Source organism: Oncorhynchus mykiss, chromosome 5 (genome assembly GCF_013265735.2).
Source record: "Oncorhynchus mykiss isolate Arlee chromosome 5, USDA_OmykA_1.1, whole genome shotgun sequence".
Lineage (NCBI taxonomy): Eukaryota > Metazoa > Chordata > Actinopteri > Salmoniformes > Salmonidae > Oncorhynchus > Oncorhynchus mykiss.
Genome location: NC_048569.1, coordinates 58,162,117 through 58,189,013, shown reverse-complemented (window position 1 = coordinate 58,189,013; position 26,897 = coordinate 58,162,117). Strand labels below are relative to the sequence as shown.

General features: G+C 40.7%; 1 protein-coding gene across 1 annotated transcript; it reads left to right on the top strand.

Moving 5' to 3' along the window:
* Window positions 1-1,964: 1,964 nt before the first annotated feature.
* On the top strand, window positions 1,965-25,096 carry LOC110524141 (ras-related protein Rab-3A). The gene is made up of 5 exons (XM_021603504.2): window positions 1,965-2,048; window positions 16,471-16,695; window positions 20,815-20,933; window positions 23,741-23,865; window positions 24,284-25,096. Exons 2-5 carry the CDS (start codon window positions 16,471-16,473, stop codon window positions 24,472-24,474), a joined length of 660 nt encoding a protein of 219 aa, XP_021459179.1. The 5' UTR covers window positions 1,965-2,048; the 3' UTR covers window positions 24,475-25,096.
* Window positions 25,097-26,897: the final 1,801 nt, after the last annotated feature.

Below are 26,897 nucleotides of genomic sequence, written 5' to 3'. Positions count from 1 at the left end.
TGTCGGAAAGGTGGCATCCTATGATGGTTCCATGTTGAAAGTCACTGAGCTCTTCAGTAAGGTCATTCTACTTCCAATGTTTGTCTATTGAGATTATATGGCTGTGTGCTCGATTTTATACACCTGTCAGCAACGGGTGTGGCTTTACTAGCCAAATCCACTAATTTGAAGGTGTGTCCACATACTTTTGTATATATTTATGTATTTCGCTGCATCAATTTGCCATTGGATATTCTCACCTCTGCGACTCCAGTCACAAATTATTAGTTAAATTAGTTAGTTAAATTATATCATGATCTTTCCTTGTCTCCCTGATTTGCTGTATGATATCTCCCAGAGACAACATACACTCTCAGCGGAGGTCTTATGTTAATATGAGCAATCATCAAGCTTGATTTGCAGAGGACAAGTCATCTACAAAGCCGTAGCTAGCTAGCTAACTAATGCTCATGCCTGACTGGCAAAGGTTGCCCACCTTCACGGTTAATCAATATATTTTTTGGAAGTATAGAAGTCGACCACATTTGATGTGGCAATTTAGCTGACAAAGACACATTAGATGCGTTAAAATAGTCAATAAAACGTGACTTATCTTAATTACAACTGACTTACTTCCTCATCAACACAGGTAGGAGTTTCCCTGTCTTCCTGGCTGATATAAAGAGTCCTGAAATCACACAAAAGCCACAGCTACTGCCACCTAGTGCTGGCTGTAAAATGTTTAGTTAGACCCTGCAGCACTTGCAGCTAGTGCAAGTGATCACCTCAACGATACAATATTATGGAGTATATTTTACATCTGTCTATTATCTTTACTTACTGTACAGTACACTAAGGTCTACTGAATGCACAGTAACCATCTTATGAAGTAGATAGTGTTCTCTCTGCATGTCATCCTGGGGAAGCTACAAATCAACTATTATATTGCTGCTGTAGGCTGTGGCAACCAGTGGCTGTCACCAGTAATGTCATTCTGTCTGAAATGTAACAGGCCATCTTGTTCTCCATATGGGGTATCTTATTGAAAAAATGGGGTCATGAGAAAATCGTATGAACCGATTATATTTCATTAGATGTAGTGCTCGTGCCTATAGGGGTTCACATCCTCATTTAGTGTGTTCTATTTGACGTGAGCCCAGAGGGTTGTAATAGTAAAGGGCAACATTCTGCAATGTAAATTCCATTACCTGCTATCCTTGGGGTTAATCCTATGGTTTAATCCCAGTCTGGAAGGGTTTGGGGTCTATTGCATTTCTACAATTCAGCAATTCCATTATTTATTTGCTCCCAGATGTGTGAGTTTAAATCAATTGAATCCAGCCCTGCTGGCTGAAGTATAAGAGGGTCTTACAAGATAGAAGCAGTCAGGAGACAAAGCTGGGTGGCCAAGGGTGGCTGTCCTTCCCTCTGCTCCTCATCCATTCAAAATGGCAGACACTCTCCCAATGCTTGCTATCATTGTTCAGAAGAGTTATGGGACCAGAAATACTGCACCGCCGGTCTCTACTCATCACTGCGCCTATCGTCCTCCCCCTCATCACCATATCCATTCAAATGAAATAAACAGTGTAGGCTACAATTAATTATTGCAATCTGTGGTAGACTCTACATGATTCAAGTAAATGATAAGTAATAATAAGTCCCAAACTAGATCTAATAATTATTTACACCAGGGACATCATTATTTAAAGAAACTGAAAGATTGAAAGATAAGATAATTATTATTATTATCAACTGATGTTGAAGAGCAGGGCTATGTATGGTCATTCGATTAATAATTTCCTGACACTCTTTTGTAATAAATTATAAAGAAGCACGAGCTAGAAGGATAAATAATAAATAGGGATAGGTTTAACGCATCTTGAATATTTTAGGACGTTTCAGTGTACGTGGTCCAGGATTAGTGGCTTGAAATATCAATCAAACCCCACCAACATTGAGGGCCCGCCCACCTCAGTAGTCAACTGTCAGTCATATGACGTTAGTGTTTCTGCAGGTGCTTGACGCGGTGGTGTGTTGCGTAATAGGAGCAGAAAATACACTTAAAGGTAAGGATATAATTATTATATTCTTCATTTACACTATACCATAGCTGGTGTAGAGTTACATTTGTTTAGAAGTTTCTATGCGCCAACAAAATAGAATAAAGGAGAAACAATAACCATCATTTGACATTCGATGCTTGCTTTTTACAGATACATGTAAGTGCAGTAGCTCGTAAATATAGTATTTCATATGGGGTTGGTTACAATTATGCCGTAATGTATGACATGTCAAGCCTCGAATAACCACAGCATCAGCGGGAGAAGAATGACCTGTCGAAATTCCTAAAATAGCTCATCGGTTACAGTAGCCTATCTGGTTCGCGATACCGCATGTGTATCCTTCATTTGTAGTGCGAGATAATTCTTAAATCAATTAAGCAATGTATAATTGTCGTGAATTAATATCAGGCCTGCCATATGGAAATCCAATGCGCTGTAGATAGGTGCACGGGTCGCTCTGTGCTCTCAAAGACAAGGGAACGAACATGCTCGTAAAGGCTGATTGACTTTACACTGTTCTGTAGGCTATTTAAATCCTCGATGTCTTCATAAAACCACTGCTTTGACAGCACAAAACCTATCACAGAGAATCGTAATGCTGTGTGTCTGAATGGGACCACATCAGCAAGCAGGGGTAGGGGACTCTAGTTACCTACTGATTGTAATCTCAGGATAGTTTACACCGCACAGTTTTAGGACACTCACCCACATTTTCTCATTTTAGGTAGTTATACATCGTTATATTAATGGTCAAAATAGCAAAGCAGGCTATGTTAAATTGGATAACTAATAATAAATACTCATTTTAAAAAAGCTACTTGAGCATTTTTGCATGTTAGATTGGGACCATTTGAAATAATCATAATTTGAATGCAAGAAAGTAGATATTCTATGCTATAAAGGAAATTGTAGGGGGTTAGGACAGTTCGAAATTTACTGGGGTGGGGGGTGGTCCAAAATAGGCTGGATCAATTTTCAATATGAATCCACAAGAACAAATAGGAATAGCTGATAGGCAGTGGAGAGGCCAGTTGCGTCATTGCGCATGAATGAACACTGAAGACACCGAGACACTCAAAAAGCTCCCCTATTGAACATGTTTAGGGAAAAAACTATTATCCTACCTAGACTAGCCAACAACACCACAACGCAATGAATAATTTCATTATTGTTTTCAAATGAGTACTAAATTCTACTCTAGGCTGCAGTGAAAATCTAATTTGAATAACAGCGCAAAAGCCCTGTGATTTGAATGTTTCATTCCATTTGGATCAGTTGTGGGTCCACTCTAGATATTTTATAAAGTCTAGAAAGGCACAGTAGCAGGCCATTCTGGCTGTCTTTTTACCTATACTGAGATGCGCTGTCTGTTGCAGATCATCATTCTCCCAAATCGTACTATAATAATGTGCCCACATATGCTTCCGGCAGGCCTAGTTATTCAGGAAAGCTTAGTGCACGCTCTGCCTCCTCTCTAATCCAAGTGGCTATTCCTCACACACCTAGAACCTCAATATAGCTAAATATTTGTTATTTAACTTTTAAAATGTATTACCTTTTATATGTGACATAAACGCAACCATTCACAATGTTTTAATCTTATTAGGCTTCTTCAAAAATCTCCCGTAGGCATGCACACTTCCGTTCAAAATATAATTCCAGCATCATCAAAATGGCTTGACATTAACCAGGTTTCCACCCAACCTTTTCATGCGAGTAAAGTACATGTCGGATAAAAAAATGTCACATCATGGGAAAGCATGCAGTTTATTAAATTACGATAAACTTCACAGGGTGGTGAAAGTGCGGAGTGAGGAGCTTGATGCTCCTTTCAATAAAGATCGAGGGTCTTGTTCTGGTGACATGATGATCGATGCTTGGCTGCTGTTTGACAAATAACAATAATCTCTCACTTTTGTCCATAATAATCTCATCATGTAGGCTATACCCACACTGTATCTGCGAGCTGCTGGCTAGAGTGCACGTGCCAATACCAGAGTGGGTATATTCACAATACCTATGCAATATTTTTTTTGTGACAAAACCAGCAGTAGGCCTTGACTGCAATGGAAACCCATTCAACTTGTATCTTTTATTTGGTACATGGGAATGTAACTGCAAAAGTTATTTTAATGTGCACTACGTATTTACGCAAACTTTTATCCGCAACAAGTACATTTGATGGAAACACAACTCTGATGGGAAAATGTGCATATTGTTTTTATTCAGATTTTGGAATATTTACATGAAAATCTGTCGCCAATTGGATGGAAACCTAGCTATTGACACCCTAAAGAGTCTGGCAAGTGCGCTAGTCTGGTGTCACTTTGATTATGCCTGCAATACATGGTTCACCAGCAGCCCCAAATGTCTAAAGAATAAGGTACAGACAAGCCAAAACAAGCTTGTAAGAATTATACTTAAACTCCTCCCTCCTACTCATCTGGAGGTCGAGCATTTTAAGCAGCTAAGTTAGCTATCTGTGGAAAAAAGAGTTGTATTAATTAAACTTGGTCTGGATGACAGAATTCTCACGGACTCAGCCCCCAGGTACAGTTAAAGTCGGAAGTTTACATACACTTAGGTTGAAGTCATTAAAACTTGTTTTTCAATCACTCCACAAATTTGTTGTTAACAAACTATAGTTTTGGCAAGTCGGTTGGGACATCTATTTTGTGCATGACACAAGTCATTTTTCCAACAATTGCTTACAGACAGATTATTTAACTTATAATTCACTGTATCACAATTCCAGTGGGTCAGAAGTTTACATACACTATGTTCAGTGTGCCTTTAAACAGCTTGGAAAGTTCCAGAAAATGATGTCATGGCTTTAGAAGCTTCTGATATTCTAATTGACATCATTTGAGTCAATTGGAGGTGTTCCTATGGATGTATTTCAAGGGCTACCTTCAAACCCAGTGACTCTTTTCTTGACATCATGGGAAAATCAAATGAAATCAGCCAAGACCTCAGTCTTGTATATCCTTGGGAGGAATTTCCAAACGCCTGAAGGTACCCCGTTCATCTGTACAGACAATAGTATGCAAGTATAAACACCATGGGACCATGCAGCCGTCATACCGCTCATGAAGGAGACGCGTTCTGTCTCCTAGAGATGAACGTACTTTGGTGCGAAAAGTGCAAATCAATCCCAGAACAACAGCAACGGACCTTGTGAAGATGCTGGAGGAAACAGGCACAAAAATATCTATATCCACAGTAAAATGAGTCCAATATCGACATAACCCGAAAGGCCACTCAGCAAGGAATAAGCCACTGCACCAAAACCGCCATAAAAAAGCCAGACTTTGCAACTGCACATGGGGACAAGGATCATACTTTTTGGAGAAATGTCCTCTGGTCTGATGAAACAAAAACAGAACTGTCATAATGGCCATAATGACCATCGTTAAGTTTGGCGGTAAGTTTGGCGGTGCTTTGCTGCAGGAGTGACTGGTGCACTTCACAAAATAGATGGCATCATGAGGCGGAAAATTATGTGGATATATTGAAGCAACATCTCCAGACACCAGTCAGGAAGTTAAAGCTTGGTCGCAAATGGGTCTTCCAAATGGACAATGACCCCAAGTGTATTTACACTGTTGTGGCAAAATGGCTTAAGGACAACAAAGTCAAGGTATTGGAGTGGCCATCACAAAGCCCTGACCTCAAGCCTATAGAAAATTTGTAGGCAGAACTGAAAAAGTGTGTGCGAGCAAGGAGGCCTACAAACCTGACTCAGTTACACCAGCTCTGTCAGGAGGAATGAGCCAATTAAACAATTTAAAGGCAATGCTCCCAAATACGAATTGAGTGTATGTAAACTTCTGACCCACTGGGAATGTGATGAAAGAAATAAAAGCTGAAATAAATCATTCTCTCTACTATTATTCTGATATTTCACATTCTTAAAAATAAAGTGGTGATCTTAACTGACCTAAAATTATTTTCAATGACAGCCTAGGAACAGTGGGTTAACTGCCTGTACAGGGCCAGAATGACAGACTTGTACCTTGTCAGCTCAGGGATTTGAACTTCCAACCTTTCGGTTTACAAGTCCAACGTTCTAACCACTAGGCTACCCTGCTGCCACAGCACGAGAGACTAATATTCACTGTTTTAAATATAAAGCATTTCACAGGGATGCTGGCCCATGTTGACTCCAATGCTTCCCATAGTTGTGTCAAGTTGGCTGGATGTCCTTGGGAAGTGGACCATTCTTGAAACACATTGGAAATTGTTGAGGATAAAAACAAAACAGCAGTCTTGCAATTCTTGACACATACTGGTGCGCCTGGCACCTACTACCATACCCTGTTCAAAGGCACTTAAATATCTTGTCTTGCCCATTCACCTTCTGAATGTCACACATACACAATCCATGTCTCAAGGCTTAAAAATCTTTCTTTAACCTCCCCTTTATCTACACTGATTTAAATGGATTTAACAAGTGACATCAATAAGGGATCATAGCTTCCACCTGGATTCACCTGGTCAGTCAGTGTATTTAATTGTATGTATTTATGAAAGAAATAGGGACCACAATGAAAATAAGTCCCTGACTATATTGTGCAATCCTCGTCACTTGTAAAAAATTCTTTGTGCTCTGTATATATGTATTTTTTTCTATTGACATAAAATCAATCTATCCATACTGTGCAGCTGCCATTTGATGAATGGAAAGAGACATCTGTTAAAAAACACCAAAAAGTTTAATGACATTCAGGGATGGTCAAGCCAAGCCTTCAATACTGGGTAGGCCTACAAGGTCGGGAGGGATGTATTTTGTGATGTATTTATTGTGGCGTTAAAACACAAGGCATGATATTGAAGCGCACAAAGTCGGCATGCTTTGTTTATTAGTTGTGCGGTGTATTGGCACAGAAACCTGTTGGCGGAAAAGCTTTTACATACAGTGCCTTTGGAAGTATTCAGAACCCTTGACTTTTTCCACATTTTGTTATGTTACAGCCTATTCTAAAATTGATTAAATAGTATTTCCCTTATCAATCTACACACAATAATCCATAATGACAAAGCAAAAACGTTTTTTTGTTTATTTTAGCAAATGTAAAAAATATTCAGACCCTTAACTGAGTACTTTGTTGAAGCACCTTTGACAGCTATTACAGCCTCGAGTCTTCTTGGGTATGAAGCTACAATCTTGGTACACCTGTATTTGGGGAGTTTCTCCCATTCTTCTCTACAGATCCTCTCAAGCTCTATAAGGTTGGATGGGAAGCATGGCTGCACAGCTTTTTCAGGTCTCTCCAGAGATGTTCGATCGGGTTCAAGTCCGGGCTCTGGCAGGGCCACTCAAGGACATTGTGAGACTTGTCCCGAAGCCACTACTGCATGTCCTGGCTGTGTGCTTAGGGTTGTTGTCCTGTTGGAAGGTGAACATTCACCCGAGTCTGAGGTCCTGAGCGCTCTGGAGCAGGTTTTCATCAAGCATCTCTCTGTACTTTGCTCCATTCATCTTTGCCTCACCTGACTATTCTCCCAGTCCCTGCTGCTGAAAAGCATCCCCACAGCATGATGCTGCCACCACCATGCTTCACCGTAGGGATGGTGCCAGGTTTTCTCTAGATGTGACGCTTGGCATTCAGGCCATAGAGTTTAATCTTGGTTTCATCAGACCAGAGAATCTTGTTTCTCATGGTCTGAGAGTCATTAGGTGCCTTTTGGCAAACTCCAAGTGGGCTCTCATGTGCCTTTTCCTGAGGTGTGGTTTCTGTCTGGCCACTCTACCATAAAGGCCTGATTGATGGTTGTCCTTCTGGAATGTTCTCCCATCTCCACAGAGGAACTCTAGAGCTCTGTCAGAATGACCTTCGGGTTGTTGGTCACCTCCCTGACCAATACGCTTCTCCCCCGATTGTTCAGTTTGGCTGGGCGGCCAGCTCTAGGAAGAGTCTTGGTGGTTCCAAAATTCTTACATTTTAAGAATGATTTAATTTAATGAATGACCTTCAATGCTGCAATTATATTGCAATATTTTTTTGTTACCCTTCCCCAGATCTGTGCCTCGTCACAATCCTTTCGCGGAGCTCTACAAACAATTCCTTCGACCTCATGGCTTGGTTTTTGCTGTGACATGCACTGTCAACTGTGGGACATTATATAGACAGATGTGTGCCTTTCCAAATCATGTCCAATCAATTTCATTTACCACAGACTCCAGATAGACTCCAGTCAAGTTGTAGAAACGTCTCAAGGATGATTTCACTTTGTCATTATGGGGTAGATTGCTGAGGATTTTAATGCATTTTAGAATAATGCGGTAACTTAACAAAATGTGGAAAAAGACAAACGGTCTGAATACTTTCCGAATGCACATTTGATATAATTATAAATATGGCATCAAAATCAAAATCAGATTTCCTCCTAGCTGATCATTGTCTGCAGCCAACTCTGATCATAGTGTAGGACTAATGAAACAGGCAGGGAAAGTGAGTTCATTCATGGTGGTCGGTCGAACGCTCAACCTTCTGGTCCGTAGCCCAGCGTGGCATCAACTGTGCCACAAAAGCATGCTGAAGTGGCAAAGTAGATATCCACGTTTACAAACAAAGGGTTGCCACATTTGTTATTTGTGGTCAATACATTTCAAACTGTCCCTTAAGCTACTTGGCCTACTAAACCAATTTAATCACAGATAGGATGTGGCTGGCCTATTCAATGTTTCAGAAGGACTATATTGTTGCAAATATGATCGATTGAGTCCCATGGCAATACTATATACAGACATCGTCTAAATGTGTGTGTGTGCATTTACCTTAAATATACTTGAAAGAGATCATACTCCAATGTTATTGCTGGATTCTCTGGGGGAAATGCATCACAGAAAAAGTATTAATGTTTAATGGTTAAATAAGGGCTGCTATTGCCTGCCCTACAATATTATATTAGATTACAGGGCACTTTTTGTTTCCCCCCATACTATGAAAACAAAAACTCCACTCTCTTAATTGCAGGCTTCCATTGTGATACTAGCAGGTTCATGGCATCTTCTGCTCTATAAAGAGGGAGGAAATTCTATATTTAGCTCCTTCTGATCTGCATTTGTCTTCTTAGAAAATGGAAAATGTGATTGGATGGGGGAAAATGCCATATTAGGCAACCTTCTGGATGTTTTGGTACCTTACAGTTCTTTGGTTAATGTCTCACTATGAATTTTCATGTGATTTGATTCAGTCCAATTCGGTCCACTGTCAATTGTCAAACTGTCAAAAACGTTTATTTCCCTTTTATGTTTTGCCACTACCCAAGTAATGAATCATCACTTTTTGTTAAATGAATTCAACCTATCCTTGAAAGAGAATGCAGGGAGTTGTCTTGGAAATGGGTGTGTCTGCTGTGGAGTATAATTTCTCAGTTTTAGCAATGTGTTGACAGATGTTTATTTTACTGGGCAAAGTTACTTTACTGTAGAGGGCCTTTTAGTGCCTCAGTACATTCAGTTCTGTGATGTCTAGACGAGAAATTCATATTCGCTAAGTAAATTTAATCTTTGCTCTTGAATTAATACTGTCGGCCACTTCATTTGACGAAAGAGGATAGCTACAATGTGTTCCTAATTAGATCACCCAAGCAACTCTTTATATCTTTCATGAACTTGTGTTACCTGGGGTTGGCATGTAGCCTAGCGGTTCAGAGCGTTGGGCAAGTAACTGAAAGGTTGCTGGTTTGAATCCCTGAGCCAATGAGGTGAAACGTACACTAATGTAACCTTGAGCAAGGCACTTAACCCAAATTGCTCCTGTAAGTCCATCTGGATAAGAGCGTCTGCTTAAATGTAAATGTTTGATATGGGTTTGGAAAATAAAATGTTTTATGAAGAAGCACAATGGCTTCTTCAGACTGCTTAGCTGGGAATATAAATTCAAGTATCTCACTTCAATAAATAACCGTAGTAATTACATAGTAATATGCTATTAAGTTATGGCACATTTCAATAGCATTTTTGTATTGTCTTGTAAGATAATAATTACTAGCTAGGTAACAGCCTGGACTTAACTTGACTAACTCACTAAAGTTATTCCCTTGTAGTTACCCTGGAATAATGCCTATGTAATGTATAGCGCTGCCCAATTTGCTTTAACAAAATGTTGGTTTTGTTTTATATGAGCCAGATTAAGCTGAGGTATACTTCAGCTCCATTGGCAGACTATCATTGTCTTTCTCATTAGCTTGCCTAATACCAGGGTGTTTGGATCAGGTCTGACTCTCAGGCTTTCTGGGATCATCCTGGACTAAAACAGGATTAACAAGATGCCAGTGGGAACCCATTCAAAAGACTGATCAAAACTGTCTGACTCATAGTGCACCAACACAGTTTAGGACCGGCTGACATCACACATCTGTTGTTAAGGTGTCAATCTCTTTAGGCTGAAAAGAAGAGCCAACACATGTTTATGCCACAGGTTCACAGGTTGGTGCCACAGATTCACAGGTTGGTGCTACAGTAGGTTGGTGCTACAGTTTCACAGGTTGGTGCCACAGATTCACAGGTTGGTGCAACAGATTCACCGGTTGGTGCAACAGATTCACCGGTTGGTGCCACAGATTCACAGGTTGATGCCACAGATTCACAGGTTGATGCCACAGATTCACAGGTTGATGCCACAGATTCACAGGTTGATGCCACAGATGCACAGGTTGATGCCACAGACGCACAGGTTGATGCCACAGATACTTTCCTCAGTTGGGAGAGGTTGAAAAGTTTATGGTAAATCACATTGATTGGAATTATTTTGAGTCTTCATCTCTCGTTTAACATATGGTCAAGACTAGAGGTTGACCGATTAATCGGAATGGCTGATTAATTAGGGCCGATTTCAAGTTTTCATAACAATCAGTAATCAGCATTTTTGGACACCGATCATAGCCAATTACATTGCACTCCACAAGGAGACTGCGTGGCAGGCTGACTACCTGTTATGCGAGTGTAGCAAGGAGCCAAAGTAAGGTGCTAGCTAGCATTAAACATATCTTATAAAAAAAACAATCAATCTTAACATAATCACTAGTTAACAACACATGGTTGATGATATTAGTAGTTTATCTAGCTTGTCCTGCGTTGCATATAATCGATGCGGTGCCTGTTAATTTATCATTGAATCATAGCCTACTTCGCCAAACGGTTATTTAACAAGCGCATTCGCGGAAAAAAGCACTGTCGTTGCACCAATGTGTACCTAACCAAAAACATCAACGCCTTTCTTAAAATCAATACACAAGTATATATTTTTAAACCTGCATATTTAGTTACTGTAATATTGCCGGCTAACATGAATCTCTTTTAACTAGGGAAATTGTGTCACTTCTCTTGCGTTCTGTGCAGTGGTAGGCAGCAGCAGGCTCGTAAGTATTCATTCAAACATCACTTTCGTGTGTTTGCCAGCAGCTCTTAGCTGTGCTTCAAGCATTGAGCTGTTTATGACTTCAAGCTTATCAACTCCCGAGATTAGGCTGGGGTTACCGATGTGAAATGGCTAGCTAGTTAGCGGGGTGCACGCTAATAGCATTTCAATCGGTGACGTAACTTGCTCTGAGACCTTGAAGTAGTTGTTCCCCTTGCTCTGCAAGGGCCGCGGCTTTGGTGGAGCGATGGGTAACGATGCTTCGAGGGTGGCTGTTGTCGATGTGTTCCTGGTTCGAGCCCAGGCAGGGGCGAGGAGAGGGACGGAAGCTATACTGTTACACTGGCAATACTAAAGTGCCTATAAGAACATCCAATAGTCAAAGGTATATGAAATACAAATGGTATAGAGAGAAATTGTCCTATAATTCCTATAATAACTGCAACCTAAAACTTCTTACCTGGGAATATTGAAGACTCATGTTAAAAGGAACCACCAGCTTTCATATGTTCTCATGTTCTGAGCAAGGAACTTAAACATTAGCTTTTTTTTACACGGCACATACTGCACTTTTACTTTCTTCTCCAACACTTTGTTTTTGCATTATTTAAACCAAATTGAACATGTTTCATTATTTATTTGAGCCATTATATTAAATAAAAATAAAAGTGTTCATTCAGTATTGTTGTAATTGTCATTATTACAAAAAAAAACAAAAAAAATTGTCCGATTAATTGGTATCGGCTTTTTTTGGTCCTCCAATAATCGTTATCGGCGTTGAAAAATCATAATCGATCGACCTCTAGTTAAGACTCATGTCATCTTTCTTTGCCCAAGTTGTGGGATTAGTTCACCTGGCCAGCCAGACTTGTGTCGTTAGAAAGACATAAGGAGTCTAGGGACCATCAAGTCCTGTCATTACATTGCAAGAAGCATATTTCGGTCAATAGTTGAATAGAATGCATTTTTTTTATAAGATTTAGATAAATTGCACAAATCTCTTGAAAGGGAGGTGTCAATAACGATGATTGGGTTTCCAATAGTAAGTGGGAGGAGGAGCTCTGCGGACCCTTAAGTGTCCAGAAGTAATTTAGCCATTCATTGTATCATATTTTCTTGAGTTGCTATTTTGTGTACATATCCAGCTGTATTGGCAAAATGACTACATATTCCATCGAGGTTGCCTGTTGTCACAGTTCTAAGAGTAGTCGAAACATCCAGCTATAACTCTACGCTAATGACGCCAGTGGATCTCAAAACTGAAGTTGGATCCCCATTAAGTAGCAATGATATCCTTCACCACTGTCGTCATAAGGCAGATATCTCAAACCAGTCATGACCATTCAACAAAATAATAAAACAAAATGGAAGTTTCTTTCCAGAAAATGTCTTAGTTACATGATTGCATAACTAGCAAAGGAGTTTTGAAGTTGAGGGTGCAGTATTTATGAAGTTTGGCAATGAGGACGAAAACTAGCTTACTTCAGTTAGCCATCTAAACTCTGCAAAAAAAGAAACATCCTCTCACTGTCAACTGCGTTTATTTTCAGCAAACTTCACATGTGTAAATACTTGTATGAACATAACAAGATTCAACAAATGAGACAAAAACTGAACAAGTTCCACAGACATGTGACTAACAGAACTGGAATAATGTGTTCCTGAACAAAGGGGGGGGGGGGGGGGGTCAAAATCAAAAGTAACAGTTAGTATCTGGTGTGGCCACCAGCTGCATTAAGTACTGCAGTGCATCTCCTCCTCATGGACTGCACCAGATTTGCCAGTTATTGCTGTGAGATGTTACACCACTCTTCCACCAAGGCACCTGCAAGTTCCTGGACATTTCTGGGGGGAATGGCTCTAGCCCTCACTCTCCGATCCAACAGGTCCCAGACGTGCTCAATGGGATTGAGATCCGGGCTCTTCGCTGGCCATGGTAGAACACTGACATTCCTGTCTTGCAGGAAATCACGCACAGAACAAGCAGTATGGCTGGTGGCACTGTCATGCTGGAGGATCATGTCAGGATGAGCCTGAAGTAAGGGTACCACATGAGGGAGGAGGATGTCTTCCCTGTAACGCACAGCGTTGAGATTGCCTGCAATAACAACAAGCTCATTCCGATGATGCTGTGACACACCGCCCCAGACTATAACGGACCCTCCACCTCCAAATCGATGCCGCTCCGGGGTACAGGCCTCGGTGTGACACTCATTCCTTCGACGATAAATGCGAATCCGACTGTCATCCCTGGTGAGACAAAACCGCGACTCGTCAGTGAAGAGCACTTTTTGCCAGTCCTGTCTGGTCCAGCAACGGTGGGTTTGTGCCCATAGGCGACGTTGTTGCCAGTGATGTCTGGTGAGGACCTGCCTTACAACAGGCCTACAAGCCCTCAGTCCAGCCTCTCTCAGCCTATTGCGCACAGTCTAAGCACTGATGGAGGGATTGTGCGTTCCTGGTGTAACTCGGGCAGGTGTTGTTGCCATCCTGTACCTGTCCCGCAGGTGTGATGTTTGGATGTACCGATCCTGTGCAGGTGTTGTTACACGTGGTCTGCCACTGCGAGGACGATCAGCTGTCCGTCCTGTCACCCTGTAGCGCTATCTTAGGCATCTCACAGTACGGACATTGTAATTTATTGTCCTAGCCAGATCTGCAGTCCTCATGCCTCCTTGCAGCATGCCTAAGGCACATTCACGCAGATGAGCAGGGACCCTGGGCATCTTTCTTTTGGTGTTTTTCAGAGTCAGTAGAAAGGCCTCTTTAGTGTCCTAAGTTTTGATAACTGTGACCTTAATTGCCTACCTTCTGTAAGCTGTTAGTGTCTTAATGACCGTTCCACGGGTGCATGTTCATTAATTGTTTATGGTTCATTGAACAAGCAAGGCAAACAGTGTTTAAACCCTTTACAATGAAGATCTGTGAAGTTATTTGCATTTTTATGAATTATCTTTGAAAGTCAGGGTCCTGTAAAAGGGCCGTTTCTTTTTTTACTGAATTTAGTTTAGCCAGGGAAAATCGGGGGAAAATGAGCTTGGGCCTTGTGCGCATGTGCGCCAGCTGGGCACACTAGGCTAATGCAGGAGACAGATTAGAGTTCTTATGCCCTGATATTATCAGGAGCTGTTTGCGAAAAGTTAAACAATTCAAAGACTGAAACAAATAAATCAGATGGTTTATATTTAAGGAGAGAGAATCGATATACAATCCCAAAATCAGCTGTAACTTTTCACAGTAAAGCAAAGATTAAAATGATGTTTGAGTGAACCCATAATACAGAGAATGAATGGTGAATTCGCTTCCGGGCACAGTAAACTCCTTCTCACCACTCTATAAGCTCTTTGTAAGGTCTAGCAATTATGTACTGGTAGGTCTAGGCCTATCATCTAAATGATGTTCTTCAGAAACAATAGCCAAAATAACATGGCTTTGAATATTGGGGACATTAATTATCAGGCCCACAAGCAAGCTTATTTCACTCATAACCTGAGTGTTCAAAGCTAAGAGTGTTCTTTGAGACAAACTGTATTTTTCTAGTAGCACTGGACAGCAAGTAAGGCAGAGTCATATGACTATCTATCATCAGAGGAAGCTTAGAGAAATCTTAGTCATCATGACTAGAAGCAGACACGTTAGAAAATACTTTGAATTTCACTCTGATATTTTGACATGTCATGAATACACCTAAACCAGAACCTGTATGATTCAGGTTCTGGACATTTGTGATGTATTATATTGAAGGATGCATAGTCTGTTTTGTCAGTTTATTTTGTCAAGACTTATTTAGAATATATTTAGAGTTTGCAGTATTGATCCGGTTGCATATCAATTTCTGGCATGCTTTTTCTATTGACCTTATTTGCACTTCCTTCTCTACTCTTTGCCAGAGTCCTGTGTTGAAAATCTATGAACAGCGCTATGGGTACAGTTGCACTAAGGTCAAAGATGCACTATGTACTCCACACAGGTTAGCGTTTTTCATCATGAATCTAGTTCTGGAGGCATCTCTGCAGAGTGGTCACTAGCTGGCACAGCCACAAAGTCATAAAATCTGATTTTAAACCTAACCCTAACCTTAACCCTAGCCTTAACAATAATGCTGAATTCAAACCTTAAATTAAGACCAAAAAGCACATGTTTGTGCTATAGATGGAGCCTTAAGAGACCTTGAATCCTGATGGGCTGAAGTGAAGTCAGTGTTGCCCTAAAGAATAGATACGATTCCCGCCACAAGTTCAACATGATCCCTGCAAATGCGATCAATCACTTTACAACACAACTATACTGTTCTATCACGGGGGCAGATGTCCTGAGAGGACGAGCAATCCACTTGAAGTCCTTTTTGTGGCATGTGGCGTAGGCTGCTCTATCTTTCAAGAATGCACTGTTGAGAGCTGACTAAATATGTACACAATGGCTCACATCTTTTGAGAGACAGAATGATTGGTCTGTAAAACCAGCAACCCATAATTAAAGAGGTGTTGTAAGTATCAGGCGGTTCAGAATTTTCCACTTTGTGCGAAAAGCTTTGATTCCTGTCAGGTGCAAGAGAAGCCGTCAGGGGACAATTTCCTCGCCCACTGATATCTTGTCACGCTGAAGGGAACCGATTTTAAATGTCTCTTGATGCAATGCCTTGTCTTCTTGTGCCTCTGGTATATCGATGTTTCAGAACTTAGTGTCTTATATTGAGTACTACCACTACTTGGCCTTGGTGAACACTGATGAACTGCACTGTGATGGATGAGGTTGCTCACCTTTTGTACTAGGTGTGTTTGACAAGGGGTTGCAGGCCCTGTGTGGATATTTGGCACGTTGGGTTCTGTCTAGTTTTGTCTGTACTTAGAACATGGCCTCCACTGCTTATCCTAGGCTTTACCTTTGAAGTAGGTATTTCTGAAGTGTTGGAGGCCATTTATAGAAACACAATGTAATAATAGTACTGCCCTGTGATCCGCCAAGAATCAGTATTGGAACTCTTTCCATGATACTTCCAAATACAAGGGATATTTTCAGGCGGCTGACAAACTCTCTCTCTCTCTCTAATCTTTCAGATGGCTTCAGCTACAGCTACCTATGGACAGAAGGAGTCCTCAGACCAGAACTTTGACTACATGTTCAAGATCCTCATCATTGGAAACAGCAGTGTGGGCAAGACCAGCTTCCTGTTCCGCTACGCAGATGACTCTTTTACGCCCGCCTTCGTCAGCACGGTGGGCATCGACTTCAAGGTGAAGACCATCTACAGGAACGACAAGAGGATCAAGTTACAGATCTGGGTGAGATTTGGAGACCCTTTCATATGGTTGATATGTCCCTGTAACGAAGAATTCTGTCCCTGTATTCACGCGCTCAAAAACACAGCCTAAAGTTAGTTGAACTTCCAATGTGTTATCACTACACTTTCAACCATCTAAAAAAACAACCAAATTCCAATTGGAAAACAATTTCAGATTTTTGGTTTAGTTCTCACCCAAATGTTTATCACTGGGCTTTCAACCATTTAAAAGCACAGCAAAGTTCAAATGGGAATACAATGTCAGATATTTTGTTTATTTATACAACAGATTAATGTGATCATTGTGATTCATCTAATAGCAGAACCAAATGACCTGGACTGCAGTTGAGATTACATTAAAAGTACATAGTGCAAGTGATTAATGCCGTTCGAGATTCTGCGTAGATTATTATAGCAATAGGTAGACCTGCGATAAACTATGCATGCTATCTTGAACAAGCACGCTTTATATGATTACATAAGAAGGAATGCATAGTTACAGTAACCTCAAAATGTGTCCATGGATATGTTAGTCAATTTAGGTTGAATGTAACATTAGTTTGTATGATAGCCTTAAAGGTGCTACGTACACACATGTGGAAGCTAGGTGAATTGCAACAACACTTAGGTTGAATACAAACAACTCTACTTCCTCCTCTACATCCCATTTCCCTGCAACATGTTGGAGACTTTGTGTCTGTGGAATCTAGTGGAAACCACTCACGCTTGAGCATTTCACTTTCAGTTTTGTCCACCAGCTTTAAACAGCTGAAAACAAGATATTTCACAGCGATTTAGATGGTGCAATGATTCTGTTTACTATGAATTGCTTGTATTGTCACATAAAATGAAATTAGGTGAACAATTTAATTTTAGCAACCAGGTAATGGCATGGTGGTTTCTGTGGCTGTATGGCATTAGTGGAAACTAAGACTAATCTCATGGCAGGTCTGCCAGTTTTGACTAGCAAAAGCAACTTTTTGTAGCAGGTTAGGATCATTAACGTGGCATGTTAGGATAATTAAATGCAAAAATTATCCCAGACGCGACTTGAACATACAGTATCTAGATAAAACCAGACCTGCCCTGAGAACAGTCTTGGTTTCCACGAATGTGATGCTGCATTTCTGTGTCTCTTTACTTTCGGTTTTGTACATCACTTTCAAACAGCTGAAAGTACGATCTTTTTTGTAATTGAAAATATATTTCACAGCGCTTTAGATGGTGAAATTATTCTTTACACTATAAATTGCTTGTTTTGTCACATGAACAGAATCTTTAAATTTTATTATTACTTTTGTACTTTTTACCCCTTTTTCGTGACATCCAATTGGTAGTCACAGTTTTGTCCCATCACTGCAACACCCTTACGGACTCGGGAGCGGCGAAGGTCAAGAGCCATGCGTCCTCTGAAACACAACCCCGCCCAGCCACACTGCTTCTTGACACACTGCCCACTTAACCCGGAAGCCAGCCGCACCAATGTGTAGGAGGAAACGCCGTACAGCTGGCAACCAAAGTTAGTGTGCATGCGCCAGACCGCCACAAGGAGTCGCTAGAGAGCGATGGGACAAGGACAACCCAGCCGGCCAAAATAAATGTAGTTCTGTCCTTGAGCTGTTCTTGTCTATTAATGTTATGTATTATGTCATGTTTTGTGCAGACTCCAGGAATAGTAGCTGCTACTTTTGCAACAGCTAATGGGGATCCTGATAAAATACCAAACCCTCCCCTAACCCAGACGATGCTGGGCCAGTTGTGCACCGCCTCATGTGTCTCCTGGGATCAAACCCGGATCTGTAGTGCCTTAGACCGCTGCACCTCTCGGGAGGCCAACATTATAGAATTTTAACAACCAGGTAATGGCAAGGAGATTTCTGCCATTGATGATTCTGCTTGTGAGATGCTAACCACGTCTCTGAGAGACGTTGATGGAAGAGAGGGGGGTGCAGCCTGCCAATTTGACATCGAGCCAGTCTGGCTTTTGTTGACCAATAGGAAGGCTTCGTCTGGGCCCAAAATCGTTATTTTTTAAAACATTGTGCAACACTATGATTCCAATGAAATTAAAATTCACAAATATTTCACATATCTCCTTTAACTTTAGGTGTGTGTTGAATTGTGTTTGGTTGACAATGCAACCAAATATCAACATAGAAAAGAGATGTATCTACTTTTTTTTGGTTAACATGTAGACATGTTAATAAGTTATTTATTGTATTTCAAAAGTAATATTGAGTTACATTTAGCGGACACCCTTATCCAGAGTGACGGCATACATTTTAATACTAGTCCCACATGGGAATCGAACCCATAACCCTGGCATTACAATTGCAATGTTCCACCAGCTGGGCCACATAGGAATTGTGTTTAGTTGTCAATGCAACCAGATATCAACATTTTAAGAATATTTATCTTCTGTTTGGATAGTTCCATCTGTAACACTGACTTAGTCTGGCTTTAATTCCAGTTTGTCTACAAATTAATAATTGATGTGTTAAAAATCAAATCAAACTTTAAATAAAGTTTGATTTGATTGATTCATTTTATTTAACTATGATTTTTGTTTGAGATGGAGATGTGAATTAAAGCCAGACTAAGTCAGTGGCAAAGGTGGAACTATCCAAGTAGATAATACTTCTCCTTCAAATGTTGATATTTGGCCTATTGTATTCTATTTTTAGTTGAATTCTGGGTTGAACTCAAACAGTTGCTGTTGATGACTTTGCAAATGCTATATAGTCCTAAATAGCATCATTGATGATTGATAAAGTATGGTCACGTTTAATTTGCTAAGTTAAACCTACCCTTTGGAATGATTTTAATAGTGAATCTATTTCATTTTCAAGTGGGGCACTCTCAACAATCATTCTCATGATAGCACATTGTTAATAATCAATGACAAATTTCATAGCTAAGCAGGGCTGGGCCTTGGTTAAAACCTTGGATGGAAGACCAAAGGGTCTGTCGATAGATCAATTCTCCAGTAGGAGGTGATGCCCAGACTATTTAAAAACAAATTCTGATAGTGGATATAATGTTGAAAAGCTGACATTTTTAAAGGTACAAATTCAACATATTTTCTAGGAGGTTTATGTTGAAATGTGGTTACCATGGTGACATAGCTGTGGTTGAAATTTCACCCTCAAAACAACAGTTTATGTTGATCCCTTTTTTTCAAATCCAATGTATTTCCCACATAGATTCCACATCACAATACATTGACAAAGTATGTTGAATCAATGTTGATTCAACCAGTTTGTGCAGTGGGGCACTGCAGTCTCTACTGGACATCCATATTGTGCATTAAACACTGGGGGCTGGTGAAAGAGGATACGTGTATGTGTGTTGAGGAAAGGCTTGATCTGTGGTCAGCCTTTTCCCAGGACAATGACTATACCCCCCCGACCAACACCACCACGTATACACACACTGCTCCCCATCCCCCACCTCCCAGTACAACATACAGTCAGCTTCGCATGCACTCAAGTGTAGTAAAATTGAAAAAGCTGTGAATGCTGATAATTCAAATATGACCTAAAACATAAACAAGCACATTTGTTACACACCATATAATGTACATATTTCACCCAATTTACATATTTACATGTGTATTTGGATTCATTATGCATGCTAGACATCATACAAAATGCAACAATTTGACTACTACCCTAAAATAAAGCCTGACCAGCATAGTGTTGTGTGTAATGGGGATTGGGGCTGATGTTGCTCCACAGTTTAGAGAGATGCAGTATTGGGTTGTCAGGGAGGCCTCATTCCCTGAGCATTCATTAGAGCTTAGGCCGTAACTCAATCTGCCCCCTCCACCCCCCGGCTTGCCAACCAAGGAAGGGAGGCGAAATTTGGCAAGTCACAGTGGAAATGCGTCAGGAGCTGTAAAAGCTACTGATACCCCATCATCATCTGTTGGCAGCAAAAGCAGTCTGCGGGTAGACTGTTTGAAATCACCGGAGGGTTTTAATGTTCTGTCGTTATTGGTGTGCGTGGGACGATCGCTGTCAATGTCAATTTGACTGTGGTGCATGTCAATTTGGCTGTGGTGCTCGTTTTCATGCAACCTCCGTGTGTATGTGTGTGTGTGTGTGTGTCATATTTCTAGGATACGGCAGGGCAGGAGAGATACAGGACTATCACCACGGCTTACTACCGCGGTGCCATGGGCTTCATCCTCATGTATGACATCACCAATGAGGAGTCCTTTAATGCTGTGCAGGACTGGTAAGTGATTGCTCAGGAATGTGGTGTGGTCATGTGACCATATGGCAAATAGTAGTAAAACAGAGGACAAACACAGACCAGTGTTCCTTGATACAGTACAGGCCTGACTAGAGGAGGTCCAATTGGCACCAAAGGTTTGTTGACCTTTTCTTCAGAAAGGCCTACGAAGTGATTTGTTGACCTTTTCTAAATAAAGACCATTGGACTTGAGACACATATACTATATGTACAGGTAACTACCAAAATAAAGGAAACACTTGAGTAAATGGGGGATACAAAGTATATTGAAAGCCAGGGGCTCCACACAGGTGTGGTTCGTGAGTTAATAAAGCAACTAACCTCCCATCATGCTTAGGGTCATTTATAAAAATGCTGGGCAGGCCATTATTTTGGTCATTGTTTTGGCTACCATGGCTATGCCCTCATAGGATGACAATGCCAGCATCCACAGGGCACGAGTGGTCACTGAACAGTTTGATGAGCATGAAAACAATATGTAAGCCATATGTCTAGGCCGTCTCAGTCACCAGATCTCAACCCAACTGAACACTTATGGGAGAGTTTTGAGTGGCTCTTGAGACAGCGATTTCCACCACCATCAACCACCAAGTGATGGAATTTCGTGTGGAAGAATGGTGTCACATCCCTCCAATAGAGTTCCAGACACTTGTAGAATCTATGCCAAGGTGTATTGAAGCTGTTCTGGCTTGTGGTGGCCCAATGCCCAATTAAGACTCTATGTCGCTGTTTCCTTAATTTTGGCAGTTACCTGTATAGTTGTGTAAGTAGAGATACTGGGGTGCAAAGGAGCAAAATAAATAAATAAATACAATATGGGGATGAGGTAGGTAGGTAGATAGATGGGCTGTTTACAGATGGGCTATGTACAGGTGCGGTTATCTGTGAGCTGCTCTGACAGCTGGTGCTTAAAGCTAGTGAGGGAGATATGAGTCTCCAGCTTCAGAGATGATTGCAGTTCGTTCCAGTCATTGTCAGCAGAGAACTGGAAGGAAAGATGACCAAAGGAGGAATTGGCTTTGGGGGTGACCAGTGAGATATGCCTGCTGGAGCGCGTGCTACAAGTGGGTGCTGCTATGGTGACCAGTGAGCTGAGATAAGGCGGGGCTTTACCTAGCAGAGACTTGTAGATAACCTGTAGCCAGTGGGTTTGGCGATGAGTATGAAGCAAGGGCAGTTGTATAGTTGACAACACCTGGTTCCTCTGGTAAAATAGTCTCAAACATTCTACTCAACAAACTGGATGCAGTCTATCACAGTGCCATCCGTTTTGTCACCAAAGCCCCATACACTACCCACCATTGCGACCTGTACGCTCTTGTTGGTTGGACCTCGCTTCTACCAAATTCTCTAAAACAACGTTGGAGGTGGCTTATGGTAGTGACATGAACATTCAATGTTCTGACAACAACTCTGGTCAACTTTCCTGCAATCAACATGCCAATTGCACGTTCCCTCAACTTGAGACATCTGTGGCATTACGTTGTGACAAAACTGCATATTTTAGAGTGACATTTTATTGTCCCTAGCTCAAGGTGTACCTGTGTAATGATCATGCCGTTAAATCAGCTTCTTGATATGCCACACCTGTCAGGTGGATGGATTATCGTGGCAAAGAAGAAATGCTCACTAACAGGGATGTAAACAAATGTGTACACAAAAGTAGAAGTAAATAAGCTTTTTGTGCGTATGGAACATTTCTGGGATGTTATATTTCAGTTAATGAAATGAAGGTTCAACACTTTACATGTTTAGTTTTATATTTTTGTTCAGTATATAATTTTGAACCGGAGTCAGACAAAATTGTGTGTTTCTCTAATTACAACGATTTATCCCCAGACAAAAAGCGTCCACTTGGGTTTGTATCTTCCTGATATCCAATAAGGAGGGGACTTGGGTTTGTATCTTCCTGATATCCAATAAGGAGGGGACTTGGGTTTGTATCTTCCTGATATCCAATAAGGAGGGGACTTGGGTTTGTATCTTCCTGATATCCAATAAGGAGGGGACTTGGGTGTGTATCTTCCTGATATCCAATAAGGAGGGGACGTGGGTTTGTATCTTCCTGATATCCAATAAGGAGGGGACTTGGGTGTGTATCTTCCTGATATCCAATAAGGAGGGGACGTGGGTTTGTATCTTCCTGATATCCAATAAGGAGGGGACTTGGATTTGTATCTTCCTGATATCCAATAAGGAGGGGACTTGGATTTGCATCTTCCTGATATCCAATAAGGAGGGGACGTGGGTTTGTATCTTCCTGATATCCAATAAGGAGGGGACTTGGATTTGTATCTTCCTGATATCCAATAAGGAGCGTCTCAAATAAAACTAAGTTCTATTTTAACGTTTGGCTAAGCAGGCGCTTGTTCACGTGGGTAAAATGATTGAATAACATGTATGTGTAAATGTATTTTCAACGCTTGCTTACATAATGTAGCCGGTGAAGTTTGCGTGTAACCAAATACTATTACTCACAATAACCCCAAATAAACGTTAATCGTATCGCAAGCTGCATTATTCCAAACTCATTTTAGATGACCCTTGAGTGTTGGATAAGTGCAGTGAAAATGTCACCTAAGCTTTCAATGGCTCTGCAGTGGACCATGTCTCTGCAGACTGCACACTACAACCTATGTTCTTAGTAAGAGTGGTTTATTGAAACAATGTTTCGATCCTCAGATCATCATTGTGTCTCTTTGACCTCAAGCACCTGCTCAAAACCACTGGATGCGTGTGTGTGTGTGTAATCTTTTCCAATACTGAACCTTTCTGTATGGCTGCCATAGGTCGACCCAGATTAAGACGTACTCGTGGGACAACGCCCAGGTCCTGCTAGTAGGCAACAAGTGTGACATGGAGGACGAAAGGGTGGTGGCAGGAGACAGGGGCAGGCAGCTTTCTGAACACATGGGTGAGTTCAAGTCACACAACACCAGCTCACAGTGCCCACCATAACTACATGAGCTATACAATTCAATGATACTGCTGATGTTAATGGTACTTCTTATCTGATGATTTGATTTTATCATCTGAGTTGTCAGCAACAATAACATGTATAATTTGATTGCAATCGCTTGGTAGAAGTTCTTATCCAGAGTAAATGCGATTAGGAGGTAGAACAGCATCATAAGCAAACATAAAAAGAATTGTGCCGAATTGGCTGTTGAACACAGATCTCCCAGCTACCACCAAATATCATGTCATACAGGAATGACAAAACACGAAGTTTGCTCACAATAGCTTCAGAAACCAATGGGCAAGATTACTGATCACGTATGGCTAGTTTGGTAAACATTTAAATCCAACACCATTATAACACCATGTTCCAGGGTTCGAGTTCTTTGAGGCCAGTGCCAAAGATAACATCAATGTGAAACAGACGTTCGAGCGGCTGGTGGACATAATCTGCGAAAAGATGTCTGAGAGCTTGGATGCCGCTGACCCGGCAGTTACAGGGGCTAAACAGGGGCCCCAGCTCACCGAGCAGCCCGCACCCCCCCAACAGGACTGTGCATGCTAAAGCTGAGCGAACCCCCCACACACACCATCAACTCATCCTCAGGTCCCCTCACACCTGTTTCCTTTACTCGGGTCCTCACTGGTCTTAAATTCTCTATCCAGAGTCTGCCCCAAATCTTCATCATTGTTTACCTTATTTTCTCAGACTAATGGTTTTCTGATAAAAGCCTTTGTTAGAGACGGATGGAATTCCATATTAAAGTATGTGTTGTCATAAAGAGGTCAATACTTTGGAAACAGAGATATTCAAGCCGAGTGCAAATATACTGTCTAAGTCCCCTGTCTGTGTGAAATACAAGAAAACATATATTGGATTGCATCAGTCACTGGTATAACATAATTTCCTGTCTCAAATTTTTGTCCAATCAGCCTTTTGTTTTATGTACCTTATGTTTTGTATACTGGTACCACTTTCCTTTGTAAAGCTTTTCGCGTATAAAAAAAACAGTAAGGAAAATACAAACAAATTATAGAGAGGTAAAAAGAAACAGAGACATTCTTTATACAGTACCAGTCAAAAGTTTGGACACACCTACTCATTCCAGGGTTTTTCTTTATTTTTTACTATTTTCTACATTGTAGAATAATAGTGAAGACTTAAACTATGAAATAACAACTATGGAATCATGTAGTAACCAAAAAAGTGTTAAACAAATCCAAATATATGTTATATTTGAGATTCTTAAAAGTAGCCACCTTTTACCTTGATGACAGCTTTGCACACTCTTGGCATTTTTTACTGGTACTGTATATGTTTGGTTTAAATGTGTATGTAAATAATGTGCATAATATAATATCTAAGGGATCCATTAGAAAAAATGTTTAAATTTTTTTTTTAAAGCATAAAGAAACGATCTATGAAGATATGAGAGGTCAATGCTGTAGATTTTCTCTGAATCAATTTATTTATGGTTTAATTAATCTCATTGTCATCCCCCTATGCCCATTTACACGAAACATCTTTGCTCCTACTACCGCTCTCAGGTACTTGCAAATACACTCACTAAGAGCTGTTAAGATTAATGCTAGTTTGCATGGAAAGAGGCTGAAGCCACGGAACCAGAGCATAGCTGAAGTATATCAGCATCGCTCACCTTTTACATCCATTTCAATTATCTTATTTTGTATTTTTGTGAGAAATAATGAATTACAATGTGCATGTTATATCAGAGGCAATACTTGGCTCCTTATGACTTGAAATAGGATACAAGAGACTGCACAAGTGAGGTTAAATAATATAGAAATCATACTGTGTCCTGTACAATAACAGGTTAAAAAAATATGTTTTGCTCAGTTTTGGCAACGGCTGTTTTTGTCCCACAGCTTGTAAGTACTTAAAGGTAGATATGACGTAGGTGCACAAGTAAACCAGGGCCAATATCCACAATAACTAAGAGCATTAAAGAGCGACGGTAAACTTCTGCTGTTTTGGTCCCGTACCTACCATGCTCAAACAGCTTGACCCGAACCCATGCGCAGATACTGTGTGGGGGGGAAGTCTTGCATCTCACTCATCGCAATATCTGCGATGCTGCTCGTGGCAATGTCATTTTGCTGAGTCTACCTTTAATGCACACAAGCGTAGTCTTATGTAACAAAGAGTTTATGGGTTTGTAGTGTGTATGTGATTGGAACAATTTGCAGTAAAATATGTGTAAAATTAAACGCTAACCCTTGAGACTGTTTGAGCGCAAATTTAGTCAACCGTTTAATTTAGGAAAGAAAAACCTGAATGGCCTTTTGCCTCTGGTCTTTGAATTGATATTCAGTCCAAGGTCTCAATCCAGGCAAGTTTCCATTGAAATTAGAGAATATATTATTACTCATTGCAAGCGATCGAAACCACCCTTAAGACCTTTGTGATGTTTACGAGTGAACTTTTCTATGTTGTTGATAAATGGCTGTCTTTACTAGAGTGAATGAGTGCGAAATAATCATACAAATAGATCAGTCATTCAAGCATCCTCAATTGATGAAACTGTCAAATGTATACTTCGCTGAGTCATACCAAAGTTTTGATGTGGGACAATAATGACAATGTGTAACAATAATATTAGAATAATACTACTGTAGATACAATAACAACAATATTTGATCATATTGCAATCCAGCATACATTTTCAACATAATTTTGCTCTACTATATTATGGCTGTGAGTCTGCCATCTCAGTAGTATCCAGAGACACCCCCACCCCCCTCTGTAAACAGTCCTCCTCCTCGCCGATGCCGTCTTCATTTCTATGAAACAAACTGTAAATGCATTTTAGTCATATGTTTCATGCGTGGATTGTGTGTTGTATTGACTCCAGGTTTGCAAAAAAAGGACAAAATCTGAAACTCATATTTTATCTGCATTAGTTCTAGGCCTGCTTGAGAATGAATGTGTCACTTCCTTTAATAAAAAGCAATATGCAGTACTACTGA